Source organism: Otolemur garnettii, unplaced genomic scaffold (genome assembly GCF_000181295.1).
Source record: "Otolemur garnettii isolate 467f Iridium unplaced genomic scaffold, OtoGar3 scaffold00337, whole genome shotgun sequence".
Lineage (NCBI taxonomy): Eukaryota > Metazoa > Chordata > Mammalia > Primates > Galagidae > Otolemur > Otolemur garnettii.
Window position 1 is genome coordinate 240,658 of NW_003852732.1, and position 14,304 is coordinate 254,961.

The following is a 14,304-nucleotide window of genomic DNA, read 5'->3' on the forward strand; positions in this document are numbered from 1 at the left end:
CTATTTTTTGTTGCAGTTTGGCCAGGGCTGGGTTTGAACCTGCCACCCTCGGTATATGGGGCCGGCGCCCTACTCACTGAGCCACAGGCGCCTCCCTACTTTAAGGGTTTTAATTTTAAAAAGATGTTGAATTTTATCGAATGCTTTTTCTGCATATATTGAGATGATCATATGGTCTTTATTTTTGCTTCTGATGACATAGTGAATTATGTTTATGGATTTGCATATGTTAAACCAGCCTTGCATCCCTTGGATGAAACCTACTTGATCATGATGTATGACTTTTTTTAATGAGAAGCTATAATCTATTGGGTAGGATTTTGTTGAGAAATTTTCCATTTATATTCGTTAGTGAAATTGGTCTGAAGTTCTCCTTCTCAGTTGGATGTTTTCCTGATTTTGATATAAGGTTAATATTTGCTTCATAGAACGTGTTGAGGAGGATTCCTTCCTCCTCACATTTTTGGAATAATTTCTGCAGTATGAGAATAAGCTCTTCTTTGAAGGTTTGATTGAATTCTAGTGAGAAGCCATCCAGAGCAAGGCATTTTTCTGTTGGGAGATTTTTTTTTTTATTGTTTCTTTGATCTTAGTGCTTGAAATAGGTCTATTCAGCATATCTATTTATTCTTGGTTAAATCTAAGGAGAGGAAGTGATTCCAGATATTTATCCATTTCCTTCACATCATGAAATTTCTGAGCACAGATTTTCTTGTAGTTATTAGAGATAATCTCTTGTATCTCTGTGGCATCTTTTATTATTTCTTCTTTATTGTTTCTGATTGAGTGTACTAGAGATATTACTTTTCTGTGTCTAGTTAGTCTGCCCAAAGTTTTACCTATTTAATTTATTTTTTCTAAACAATAACTTTTTGTTTCATTAATTTTCTGAATGATTATTCTGTTTTCAATTTCATTAATCTGATTTTATTTTGGATATTTCATTTCCTCTGTTGAGTTTAGAATTAAATTGTTTGATGGTTTGTAAGATGGTTTGTGAGTATGTTGATGTGCTCTCTTTCTATTTTTTTAATGGTTAAATTAGAAAATTTTATTTTATGTGATTTTTTTTATTAGAAAAAATAAAAATAAAACTATCACATGATCTAACAATACCCACTTCTGGGCATATATCCAGAATAACTGAAAGTATGGCCTTCAATTCTTATGATAATGACCCAGACTTTGCATGTCCATATTCAGCTCCTTTTTGATTGTCCAGAACGTAGTTATAGGCCATATTTACTACAAGATAAGTTTGGAAATACACTGGGTATGTTTCTTCATTTGTTTTCTCTTGTTGTATAGCCAATTATCATAACCTCAGCAACCTAACATAACACATATTTATTACCTCACAGTTCCTGTGGATTGTGACTCCTGGAGAGGAGTCCTCTGTTGGTCCTCTGCTCAGGACCTCGCCATGCTGACATCAAGGCCTTGCTCAGGCTGTGTCAGTTCCTATGGATTGTGACTCCTTGTGAGGTTCTCCTGGTCCTCTACTCAGGACCTTACCATGCTGACATCAAGGCATTGTGCAAGCTATGTTTTCATCTGGAACTTTGACTAGATGAATGCATTTTCAAGCTCATTAAGGTTGTTGCAAAATCTCTGCACCTTTGCCATGTAACATCATCTAATCACGGTAGTAAAATCATAGCCCATTTGCAAGTCCTGCCACACTCAGAGAGGGCATTATACAGGGTTCACACCAGGGTTAAGAGTCTTACAAGTGATCTTAGAATTTAGCCTATCTCAGTATCCATTTGGTTAACCAAATATTAAATAACTTTCTATTTTTTGGATGTAGGCAACTAAAGTGATCAATTTTCCTCTCAGGACTGCTTTTGCTCTATCCCACAGTTTGATCAAGGAAATTAATTATTTTCTTTCTTTCTTTTTTTTTTTTTTTTTGTAGAGACAGAGTATCACTTTATTGCCTCAGTAGAGTACCATGGCATCACAGCTGACAGCAACCTCCAACTCCTGGGCTTAGGCGACTCTCCTGCCTCAGCCTCTTGAGTAGCTGGGACTACAAGCGCCTGCCACAACACCCGGCTATTTCTTTCTTGCAGTTTGGCTGGGGCTGGGTTTGAACCCACCACTCTTGACACATGGAGCTGGCACCCTACCCATTGAGCCACAGGTCCTACCCCTAATTATTTCCTTTTTAATGTCTTCCTTGACCCAACTGTTATTCAAGAGAAGGTTGTTTAATTTCCATGGCTTTGTGTTGGGTTGAATGTTTTTGTTGGAGTTCCACCTTATTGCCTTGTGGTCTGAGAAGATACAATGTAAAATTTCAATTCTTTTGATTCTGTTGAGGTTTGTTTTGTGTCCTAGGGTATAATCAATTTTGGAGAATGTTCCATGGGCTGATGAGAAGAATGTATATTTTTTACCTTTGAGATGGAATGCTCTATACGTGTCTGTCAAGCACAGTTGCTCTAGGGTCTCATTTAAGTCCCTGATATCTTTGTTTAACTTCTATTTAGAGTATCTGTCCAGCTCTGTAAGAGGAGTGTCCCCTGCAATTATGGTATTATGGTATATCATATTGCTCAGACTAATTAAGGTCTGTTTCAAGAATCTGGGAGCATTTACATTGGGGAAATAAATATTTAAAATTGAAATGTCTTCTTGTTGTATTTTTTCCTTGACCAATATGAAGTGTCCATATTTGTCTTTTTTGACTTTAGTTGCTTTAAATCCACTTGTAACTGAAAATAAGATCACAACCTCTCTTTTCTTCTGAATTCCATTTGCTTGAAAAAATTGTCTTCCATCCCTTTACCCTGAATTTTAAATTGTCCTTTGAAGCTAGGTGTGTTTCCTGCAGACAGCAAATGGATGGCTAGAGTTTTTTTTTTTTTTTTTTGCAATACACCAGTATATGCCTCTTCAGTGGGGAATTCAATTCATTAACATTTATTGAGAGAATTTCTAAGTGTGGTGGCATTCTATTCATCTTATTTTGTGAAAGTCCATTGCTCAGTTTTAGCCTTTGCATCATTGTGGAAGCCAAGTTTTATCCTTTAGTTTCTGGATGCTTACTTTGCTGGTGGTCCATTGTGATGGTCTGTGTGTAGAATAGGTTTAAATATTTCCTGTAGAGATGTTCTTGTTGTGGCAAACTTCCTCAATGTTTTCATATCAGTCAAAGATTTTATTTCTCCATCAATTTTAAAGTTTAGCAGGATACAGAGTTCTGGGCTGAAAATGTTTTCTTTAAGTAGTTTAGAGGTAGATGACCATTTTCTTCTGGCTTGAAAAGTTTCATTTGAGAAGTCTGCAGTCACCCTGAGGTATTTGCCCAATTAGCTAAATTGATGGTTACTCCTTGAGGTTTGCCAAATCTTTTCTTTTGTCTTATCTTTGGACAGGTTCATGACAATGTGTCTTGGAGAAACTCTATTTGAGTTGAGGTAACCTGGGATTGGATATCCCTCTGAAAGGAATGTGTCAGAATCTTTGGTGATATTTGGGAAATTTTCTTTTATAATATTATCTAGTATGGCTTCCATTTCTCAGGGGTATTCTTCTTCCCCTTCTAGAATACCTATAACTCACATGTTTGAATGCTTTATGAAGTCCCACAATTCTGTCAGTGAATGTTCTGCTTTCTCTCTCTTTTCTCCTGACTCTTTAACTATCTGAGTTAGCTCAAGAGCTTTGTCCTCTACCTCTGAAATTCTTTCTTCTGCATGGTCTAATCTGTAATTGATACTTTCTACTGCATCTTTAAATTTCCTAATTAACTGCTTCAATTCCTTCAGCTCTGCTATATCCTTTCTGTATTCTTCATATCATTCATCACTTACTTAATTCTGTTTTTAGATTTCCTTTGGTTACTTTCCACTTTCTCAGCAATTTCCTTCATTATTTTTATCATCCATACTTTCAGTCCTCCTTCTTTCATTTCTAACATTTCATTATAGGTGGAATCCTCTGCAGTAGCTACACCATGGTTCTTTGGGGGGTTTCTCTGGTCTGGTTTTTCATGTTGTCAGGAATTCTCTTCTGTTGCTTCCTCATAAGTGTTTTCCTTTTGTCTCTTTCCTTGTTCTACATTTTCCTTTTACTTTCTCTGGCTCTTTAAGTTACCATGCCTCTTACATAAGCTGTTGATGTATCCTTTTTGTACAGGACTAAAATGATATAACAATTGAAGAACAAGAAGGAATAAATAAAAAAAGAAAAAAGGGCTAATCTTACTGGTGTTAGATGATATCTCAAAGTAGTTTTGATTTGCATTTCTCTGATGATTAAGGATGATGAGCATTTTTTCATGTTTGTAGGCCATGTGCCTGACTTCTTCAGAGAAATTTCTCTTCAAGTCCCTTGCCCACCCTGAGAGGGGATCACTTGTTCTCTTCTTGCTAATATGTTTGAGTTCTCTGTGGATTCTGGTTATTAAACCTTTTCCAGAAACATAACCAGCAAATATCTTCTCCCATTCTGAGGGCTGTCTACTTGCTGTACTTACTGTGCTTTTGGCTGTGCAAAAGCCTTTTAATTTGATGAGGTCCTAGTAGTGTATTTTTGATGTTGCTTCAATTGCCTAGGGGGTCCTCTTCATAAAATTTTTGCCTAGGCTGATTTCTTCAAGTCTTTTCCCTACACTTTCTTCTAGTATTTTTCTAGTTTTATGTCTTAAATTTAAATCTTTAATCCAATGAGAGTCAATCTTAGTTAGTGGTGAAAGGTGTGTATGGTTCATCCTATAAGGGTACATGTGAATCTCTTTAAATGTAGAATATAAATGTTTTAACACAATAACTAAGAAAAAGACATGAAGCCTATGTTAACCAGTTGGATGAAAGTATTTCAAATTGTATACAGAAACAGTACACTGTACTCCATGATAGTATTAATGTACACTGCTTTGATTTAATAAAAATAAAGAATAAAAAAAGAAAAAAGGGAAAGGAAAGTGGGTGAGTAAAGGGAAGATTGACAAAAAGAAGAGAGACACAGAAAGAGAGAGAGACAGTAGTAATAGAAGTGTACAGTAGGTTACTTTGACCCACACCTAAAAATCCCCAACCTCTGGGGATGCTGGATTTGGTCATTCCCTTAATGTCTATAGCTCTTTGCCAGCCTAGGCAGACACAGTAACCTACCTCCACAAGATAGAGAGGAAAACAAAAATATTATAAATCAAACAAAAAACCTTACAGAATAAAATTGGGGGAAAAAACAAATAACAGGAACAGAAATACTAGAAAAAATGAAGTTATTATAAAGTTCTTTAAAAAGGCAACAATAAAAATTATATTTACATGAGAAAAATGAAGATAAAAAGGAAAAGAAAAATCTGGGGGGGGGAATATTGACAGAAAAAAAGAGGAAGAAAATGACAACAAAAACAAATAAAAAATACACACATATATATGCTTTGTTTTTGCTTGCTGAATATTGTCTGGGAAATATGTGATCTTCTGGGGTATGAGATACTAATCACAATGCTGATACAGCTGAATAAGATGGAGACTGAAGGCCTCTGCTGACTTCTTTACCCTCAAACCCCGCAGTGTTGAAAGTCTGAATCTCTCATCAGCCCACTTAAGCTCAACTTCTCCAAACTGTGACCCTTGGCTAAGTAGAGGGTTTCCCAGGAAAGCATGCATTGCTTGGATCTCTCCCAAAGTGTCTTCCCACTTAACAGGCACACCAAAATAGTCCTCACTCTATGCCCCTGAGGGCCAAGGCTACAAGGCAGCTCTCCCACTGTGGAACAATGAAATCTCCATTCTTCCCTGATATCTCAGTTCCAGCTGCTGTTTGATGTTCAAAGTCACTTGTTCATTCACCCAAGGTCTACCAGCACTGGCCTTGCTCTGAGACCCAGAGGGCTGAGCCTGCAGGGCACCTCTCCCTTATGTGGCCTGTAGCCAAACAATGAAAGAAAGCTCTGTTCTGGCCTATTGGCTCAGTCCTGGACTCTGGGCACCACTCAAAGTCACTTGTTCTCTAACCCACGGCCTCCCAAGGTTAACTCTCCAAACGCCGAAGTCAAAAAAAATACAATGCACAGAAAAGTCCTTCCCTGTCTGCAAACTTGCTGCAGCTATATCTACAGCTGCTGCAGCCACCACAGCCTCAGACCAAATGCAACCATTTGCCACCTCTTCACTGCTTTCATCCTTTTCCTGGGGTCCAGAAGTCTCCCACTGCCTCCCTGTGTCCCCAAAGTCATGTTTCTGGGAAAAGATCACAAACCAGAGGTGCCTGGATTGTTCTCTCCTCAATCTCACTGCCCAGTTGTAAAGAAGTTGCTTCTTGGTAGCCATCTTGTTCCACTCCCGAGGGATTCCTTAAGGTTCTTATGAGGCTAATTAATTCATGTAAAGCATTTGATAAGGGATGTGGTGCATAGTAAGCATACAATTAACATTGGCATTCATTTCTTTATACCAGGCACTATGCTAAATGATTTCTGTGCATGATATTATTGAATAGTTACAACAACCTGGGAAGTAGTCTGTGGAAGCTGATGGTTAGAGCTCATGAGCACAATAGCTCTTGGTCAGACTCCAACATAGTCCCTGTCACTCACGCTACAGCCACTTCTGGGTTTTATTCCCCTTCTTTTATAGTTGAGAAGACCAATGGTCAGAGAGGTCGTTTTGCTCAAGGTGCCCTAGATCTGTATGGATAGTCTGATTCCATAGCCCAGATGAGCCCATTTTGCTACTGCAGAGAGAGAGAAAAAGAAAAGAATAGAGAATAACCAGATCGAGGGGTAGGGTGGGGAGTCAAGAAGGGGACTACTTAGGGTTTTATCTCTAGCAAGGACCTGATATACTTTCCAGTCCAATGCAGGGCGAGGCCACAGAAGGCTGGGTGGGTGGAGCTGAACCAGAAGTGAAGGGATAAATGCCAGATCCTAACCCACAGCACTCGCCCATGCTTCGTTCATTGTCAGTGCAGGGCAGCAGGTAAGAGTTGATTTCAGTCTTGCTCTTTCTCTGGTCTTCCTGCCCACCTGTAGGCTGAGAATACTGATTGTTTAGCCTCACTGGATCTCAAGTTCTTTTTCTTTGTCTGTTTCTTGGGATCCGTTTCTTTGTCATTATCTTTTTTTTTTTTTTTGTTCCCTGTCTCTTGCTGTCTTCCCTTGTTTTCTACTTTCTTCTGTCTCTTTTTCCCTTGTTTTCCTTCTTTTGTTAGTTTTCAAGATCACTCACTTCACATCTCACTCTCTTACTCTCATTTTCTCTTATTTTTCCTTTCTCTGTGTTCTCACTGTATCTTTTTCTCTAGATTTCTCCCTCCTCTTTCTTCAGCTCTGTATCTTTGAGTGTCTGTGTTTCTGTCTGTTTCTTCCTCTCTTTATCTGATTTTCTATCAAGAAAGATGCCTTAATATTTCTTCCTTCAATTATCTATTCCTCTTTCCCTTTGACTCCCTCTCCTTGCTGGCTGACAGCAGTGCTCAATGGGTCAGAGCCTTGGGGGCCAGAGCTAGGAAGGATAACTAGGGGGATGAGGGAGTGGTGGAAATGATGAATTGGGTAAGGGGATATTTGAGGGAATTGATAGATAAATAATTAGAAGAAATAAGGGAAGAAAGTGAAATAGGATTGTTGTGTCATTAAGCAGAAAGTCAACAGACTTATAGTCTCACCCTAATTTACAGCAAGACACTAGGCAAATCATTTACCCTCTGAAGGAAATTCTTAACGTATGATTCCTATCACCCTTTATGGTTTTGATTCTGTGGTCTTCTAATTTTTTTTTTGTTGCTATGAATTTATTACTCTCTGACTAAAGTTATGTAAAATCCTGATTCTTCAGTGGTGGGAAAAGGGTGCTAGAATAGAAAGTAAGATCTGATGTTTCCAACACCTAAAGAGAACTAATCACTTCTCCTCCAGACTTAAGTAGTCTTGCCAAGCAGGCCACAAAAGGAGAGAGGGCAAGGAATGATGCGATGAGTAGTTTCTGGCTCTCTGTTGGGGTAGAGTTGTGACTGGATCTTTTGACCTCTGGGACTATAGATTAGATGCTGCATGAGATTTTAAAAAAACCTTTGAGTAATGATCTGTAACTTGGCCTGATGCTTCACTATCTCTTTGGTTGAAAGCATTGTTTTAAGAAGATTCCTACCAAGCCTTATCACACAGTGGTGCATATGTTGTTACATATTGGAATGAATGAATGAATGTTCAACAGTAAATGAAATTCCATTCAGTTCCTTTGGTAAAGGCCTTTGCTCACAAAAGGCAAATCTCTAGGGAAGGGGCCTATATTAGTGAGTCAGGTCTTCAGTCAAGAAAATTTGTAGTAATATTTGAATCATGGATCATAGTGTCTTCTGGAACCAGACTGCCTAGATTCAAATGCTGCTTCTCTTGCTTACTCACTCTATGACCTGAACAGGTCACTTAATCTTTTAGGGTCTCAGTTTGACTTTCTTAATCCTTATCAAAGTCAGTGAATGTGAAGTGTTTACAACAGGGCCTGGCACAGTAAGGGCTCTGTGAGTGACCATCAGAATCAGATGGTATCTATGAAATCATCTTGCCCAACATCTGTGGAGAAGCTAGGGTCCAAAGAAGGGAAGTATAGAGCCCATGTTCACATAGTAAATTGTGACATGATTAGTCCTTAGCTTTCCAAACCTGGCCTTATATATGCATGAGTTGTACCTTCACTTTCCTTACATAGAAAATGGAGAAAATAATAATAATAGCTAACACTTTTTCAGTATTCATTCCAGAATAAGTATGCTTCTAAACACAGTGGAACATCCATAGCTGAGTATCTCCCTACATTGGCCACCTCCTTAAGTTGACCTAATTTTTATAGACCATACATGCACCACATGTACTAAGGCTTATATCTTTATGTTGACCACCTTCATAAGTTGACAAATTTGTTACAGTCCCTTGGGTGGTTACCTTACAGATCTACTGTACTTTGGATTATTTTACAGAATCTTCACAGCATTTTATGAAGCAGATCATCCTTAAATATATAAAGTATAAGCAGGGAAGTGACTTTTCTAAAGTCCTAACAATAATGAATGATGGAGCCAGGATTCAAATTCAAGTAGTCTAGCCCCAGAGCCTATGCTCTCAATGCCCTAAATTGCCTAAAATCCTTCCTTGATTTCATTGTACTTAGTCCACTTTTATGGTAGGTAGTAAGATGGAATAGAAACAAAGTAACTAGACTACAAGGTCATCCATCATAATGATGGCCATGAAGAATGAAGCAGAGTAAATTATAGGAAATAAGTATCAGAAGAAATATGGGAACTGGATCTTGAAAGAACTTGAGAATTTAATAGATCCCAGGAAGTGGTCTGTATTTTCCCAGAACCCTGAGCATATCATACCCAAAAGCACTTTAGAGTTGATGAGTATACTGAACTTATTTTGCTTTTATACATGAGGAATAGGCTTTAATACATCATCTCAAGACCTCCAGTCTTGAGGGCTTGCCTTCCCAGTTAATACTCCAATGTTGTCATTATTGCTGTTAGTAATGATGTTGGGGAAAGGAGTTTGTAAGCATCTGGCCATCTGCCCTGACTGCCTGTCCCTGGGCCATCCACCTCTCCTTACCACCAATAGCCAGGGACAGCCCCAGCCAGATGCTCAGATGTGATTCCAGGAAGGGGCTTCTCTTCTCTCCCACACCCTTGTTTTAGCTTGGGGAGTAGTCAGATCGCAATAGCGATAAGCTCTCGGAACTTTATCTATGGTCTTCAGGCTTAGCCTTTAGTGCTTTAACCTGCACAGACAAGCAGGGGAAGAGAAACTCCTCCTATCTTCAGAAATGAGGTAGGCACTGAATCCAATTCATTTTCTACATTTGAGGTAGCCACAATTACCTCACATTTTACTGCAAGTGAAAGCCAAGACCAGAGAGAGGAAGTTAAGAGTGTTCAATAAGGGAGTTTGGGGAGCTGAAAATTAAAAAAAAAAAATAGAAATTTAAGAATTTCTTCAAGAAAAGTCAATATTTATTGAACATGTACTATATTGCCAGGCACCACCCTAAAGGCTTAACATGAATTATTTCATTTAGTCGTTTCAAGAACAATCCTTATTTTTTTTCCAATTTCATGGCCTACACACACTGCCCCCACATACCAAGCCAGACAACTGTGATAGCCTGTGAGAGTAGGAGGATGCTCTGAAATGGAAAAAGGTGAAGAGATTACTCTGTGAATTAGAGGGAGGGTGCTTGCTCAGGAAGAGAGGGAGGTGAAGGAGGTTGCCATGTGAGGACAGGTCCATAAGCTCATCCTGTTTGCCTTTCCTTCACAATATAAGGCTTTAGTTATGAGAGTGCTGTTAGATTCTACTCAGTAGTTTTCTTGGTAGTGCTAAGGCCTTAGTCCTCCAATATTCTCCCATATTTCTCTTATTGTACTGTCCCTTACCTTGTCTAAACTTTTGACTCTGGCTTTTCAATTTTACCTTTTTCTTTCAATCTGTTTCTTCCTCTTGTTCTCACTAGTTGTCCTTCTCTAGGTGTCTCTCAGCCTTCCCTCTTCACAACTCTCATTTCCCCTTGTAGTCATCTCACTGTCTCCATCTTTTGATCTTGTCATTTTCTCTACTCTCTTCTTTCTGTCCCTTAGTCTCTCACTCATCTTCCTCAATAGGGTCATGCTCCTTTCCCCAAAATCTTTTGCTTTTTTTCCTTAACCCTCCTCAATCTCTGGCAGCATTTCTTCTTTTATCTTTGTGTCTAACTGACTCTCTGCCCCTGCTGGATTCTCTCCTCTTCACCTCTCAGTTTTATGAGTCATTGTCTATTCCTCTAATCTCCTTCATCTCTCCTCGTGTCCTTTTTCTGTCCCTCTGTCTGTATCTACCTATACCCCTGTGTGAAGCCCTCCCTTAATTTTTTCTTTTTCTCATCTCATCTAAGTCTTTTTCTTTATCCTCCTGCATTTGCTATCATCCTCTTATTCTGTCTTTCCAAATCAATTCTCCTCTCCATGTCTGTTCTCCCTGCTATTCTGTACCCTTTACCTTTGGCTTTGATCAATTTCCTCCCCAGACTTTGTGTTCTTTTAACTCTGCCACTACTACCACATTTGTTCTCTATTTTCTTCCTTTATATTTCTAAATTTCCTTTTCTTCTATTTCCCTACTTCTCTTTCTCCCATTTAAGACCCTGTTCATTCATCAATTTACTCATAAATTCAGCAAGTGTTTATTACACACATAATTTGCCATTTGGTTTCTCTTTTTCTTATCTTCTCTCTGTTTGCTTTCTCTCCTATGTCTTGGTCTCTGCCTTTTTCACTAACCCATAGACTACATATTTGTGCTTTTTCTTTTAACTCCTTTGGGATTTGCTTATACCTCCTTCTTTGTCTGAGCATATCCAAAAGCCATATACAAATTCAAAGATAGCAAAATACTAGCTAAGTGGCACATTACTTGTAAGACCTAAGGCCTGTTCTTTCTTCCTGTTCTCTGGATCTCTTGGTATCTGTAGCCCGAAGTTCCTTCTCTCTCACTGAATGAGCTTGCTGAGGAAAATCTCTGGGCAAAGTCTCACTTGGCTAAGGCCAATACTCATAAAAAGACTCTTGGCCTTAAGTGTTTATCAAAGGGCTGATAGATTGTCACCTCTCATCCTGCCATACATAAGTGCACTTCAATAATCCTCACCATCACAGAAGGTCAGTAGCATAGTCTGAGTCAGAAGCTAGGCTTTCTAACCTCCAGTTAGAAGTCTTTCATTCAACCCTTTTTCTAGTGATGAGGTTATTATTTCATCCTCTCTGATTTACCTTTGGTACATCTTAACTTTTCAAAGGAAGTTCTTTTCCTGGAAGTACACTAAGTACATCTCTGAGGAGGGCAGCAAGCTTTGAGTGGGAAACTAAGGGCAAAATATAAAACATAGGAATGAACTTTGGCTTTTGGACAAACCCTCATGATGAAATGTCATATCTTCCATATCTTCTGCAGATGATGGCAGCAGCCATGTTGCTACAGTACTGTCCAGTGCTTGCCCGGGGCCCCACAGGCCTCCTAGGCAAAGTTCTGAAGACTCATCCATTCATTCTTGGCATTGGACATTGTCCTATTTTGGCTATCCAAGGACCAATATGTTCTCAAATCCATCTTAAGGCAACAAAGGCTGGAAGAGGTAAGAAGAGGCTGCTGGAAAAAAAGGAGAATTTCTGGGTCCTGTGGACAAGGTTCTAAGTCATATTGGGCATCATTGCCTAATAATTAGGAGAGTTCATGCAAAAGGTGTTGAAGCAGGATGAACTGGCCCCAAAATATATGCAGGATTTGTCTTCTACCAGGTTCTCTAGAGAATATCACTCCTATGCTCCCATATATTATATTTCAGCCATGCTGAAACTGTTTATAATTACCTGAACTGATCTGATTTTATCAAGATTTTGTGCCTTTTATCCTGTTGCTCTCCCATACCCTTTACCAGAGTACCTCATACTTCTCATTTGACATTAATATTGGACATCATATCCTCTGTGAAACCTGCCTAGACCTCCCAATTCCAGCCTGTCCAATTCCAATTCCAGAGGTCATGTTCCCTCCCTCTTCTGGACTTACATGGCCCCTCCCACCTCAGCACTGTTCACAGTGTGTCTTCAGCAATTGCCATTCTCATCAGCTTAGAAGCTCCCCTAGCACAGACACCAGACTCATCCATGTGTATCTCTATTTCTGTACCATAGCCTGAGATAGGACTTTAAGATACAGTAAATATCAGTAATTATTATTGAACTGAATTTATGGCTAAAAAGGCAACCCAACTACTCTCTTATCTTTGCATAGACTCTCCATCTTGGACCAAGAGCCACTGTCCCTTTATGCTCTCAGAACTTCAGGATGGGAAGAGCAAGATTGTACAGAAGGCAGCCCCAGAAGTCCAAGAGGATGTGAAATCTTTCAAGTCAGGTTGGAATAAAGTTCCACTTTATGTGCCCACTGTTCCTAATGTTTGAACCTACCTCATCAAAATCTTGAACTAGGCTAATCCAAGGGCAACTAGTGCACATCCTGTGATGAGAAGTCTAGTACTTTACAGGGAAGCCACGACAGGCAATAGGTTAAACTACATGATAAATCACACTCATCCAATACACACACACGCACAGGCTCCTGTAACTTTCAGATATCAGTCTAAGATTAGTCCTGTAGAATTCTCTGTCCCTGCTTTCAGGTGGTAAACATAGTCAAACAGGCTCTGTTCCCATGTTTAAGCAAAAGGTCTCTATAAAAATCTAGATTTGCATGAAACAATGGGTTAGGGGTAGGTATATCCTTTAGAAGGGTGTGGAGCCTCAACTTAACTGACGCAGATTACAAAGATAACCATGCTTGAGAGATGGCCCCACTAATGACACTGTTCATAGGCCCTTTAGGGGTATAAATAATGACTAGAATTTTGAAATGATCTTTAGAAAACAAGAGTCAGCTTCACTGCCCTACATCTCTTTCCCAAGCGCAGGACCCAGTGTGGCTGCCCAAGTTACCTTACTAAAGGGAATATCTTAGTGGAGAGAAGTGTGATTCACCTTATGGAAGATTTTCTGACATTATAGGAGTCTCCACTAAGAGGGGAATAGGAGCTCACTTTGCAAAAGATTTGCCTCTCTGCAGAAGGCTTACCTACTTTATAAACTTGAATTTTCATATATTTCATTGAGCTTAAAGAGGAAAACACATGCTTTCTTCCTCCTTCCCTTCATGGCCAATGAACTCCACACTCCCTCTCAGAGCTGTCCATCAATGTGGCCTCAATCAGCCTAAGGAATCCATTCTCCAGTCCCCAGGAGCAAGAGCAAATATCAGGGACGGTCACACACCTGATTCAGAACAACATGCTTGGTGAGTTTGCGGAGGTGGAAATCAAGGGAATCAGAATAGGGAAAGATATCTTAAATGACTTTTGACATAGTAGAAGAAAGGGCATGGAAGGACTTTGGAACAAAAAGGAATCTTAGTTTAAAGTTTAACATGAGCACTTGCTTGATTTGTGTGCTTAGGCAAGTAAGTCACTTCCCTTTAGTGAGATTTTAATATGTATTTCAAAAGGTTACCATGTGGAGAAAATAAAATTACATTTATGGAAATGTTTATAGCTTATTATGAGGCCTCATTAAATATTAGGCTTACTCTCATTATTTATTCTCCACAGTTCCCTCACAAACTCTCACTCTTCATAGAAAGCATTTTCTCGTTAAGAACAAGAAGAATGGAAGAAAAAGTATCCAATGTACACAGCCCTATTATGAAACTAATTTATAGCTTTCATATAAAAGCTATAACCTAATTATAGCCTAAGAATA

General features: G+C 39.0%; 1 protein-coding gene across 3 annotated transcripts in view; it reads left to right on the forward strand.

Annotated features, from left to right (window-relative positions):
• The first annotated feature begins 11,945 nt into the window (after positions 1 to 11,945).
• Positions 11,946 to 14,304, forward strand: part of ALAS2 (5'-aminolevulinate synthase 2) — a 36,231-nt gene continuing 33,872 nt past the window's right edge. Inside the window, exons 1-3 of one of the 3 annotated variants that reach the window (XM_003803566.3) lie at positions 11,946 to 12,128; positions 12,788 to 12,910; positions 13,733 to 13,843. In XM_003803566.3, the coding sequence (XP_003803614.1) occupies positions 11,948 to 12,128; positions 12,788 to 12,910; positions 13,733 to 13,843 (415 nt within the window). In that variant the 5' untranslated portion in view covers positions 11,946 to 11,947. The remainder of the gene's footprint in view (positions 12,129 to 12,787; positions 12,911 to 13,732; positions 13,844 to 14,304) is intronic. The other 2 variants (XM_023509076.1, XM_023509075.1) reach the window with 2 other exon arrangements.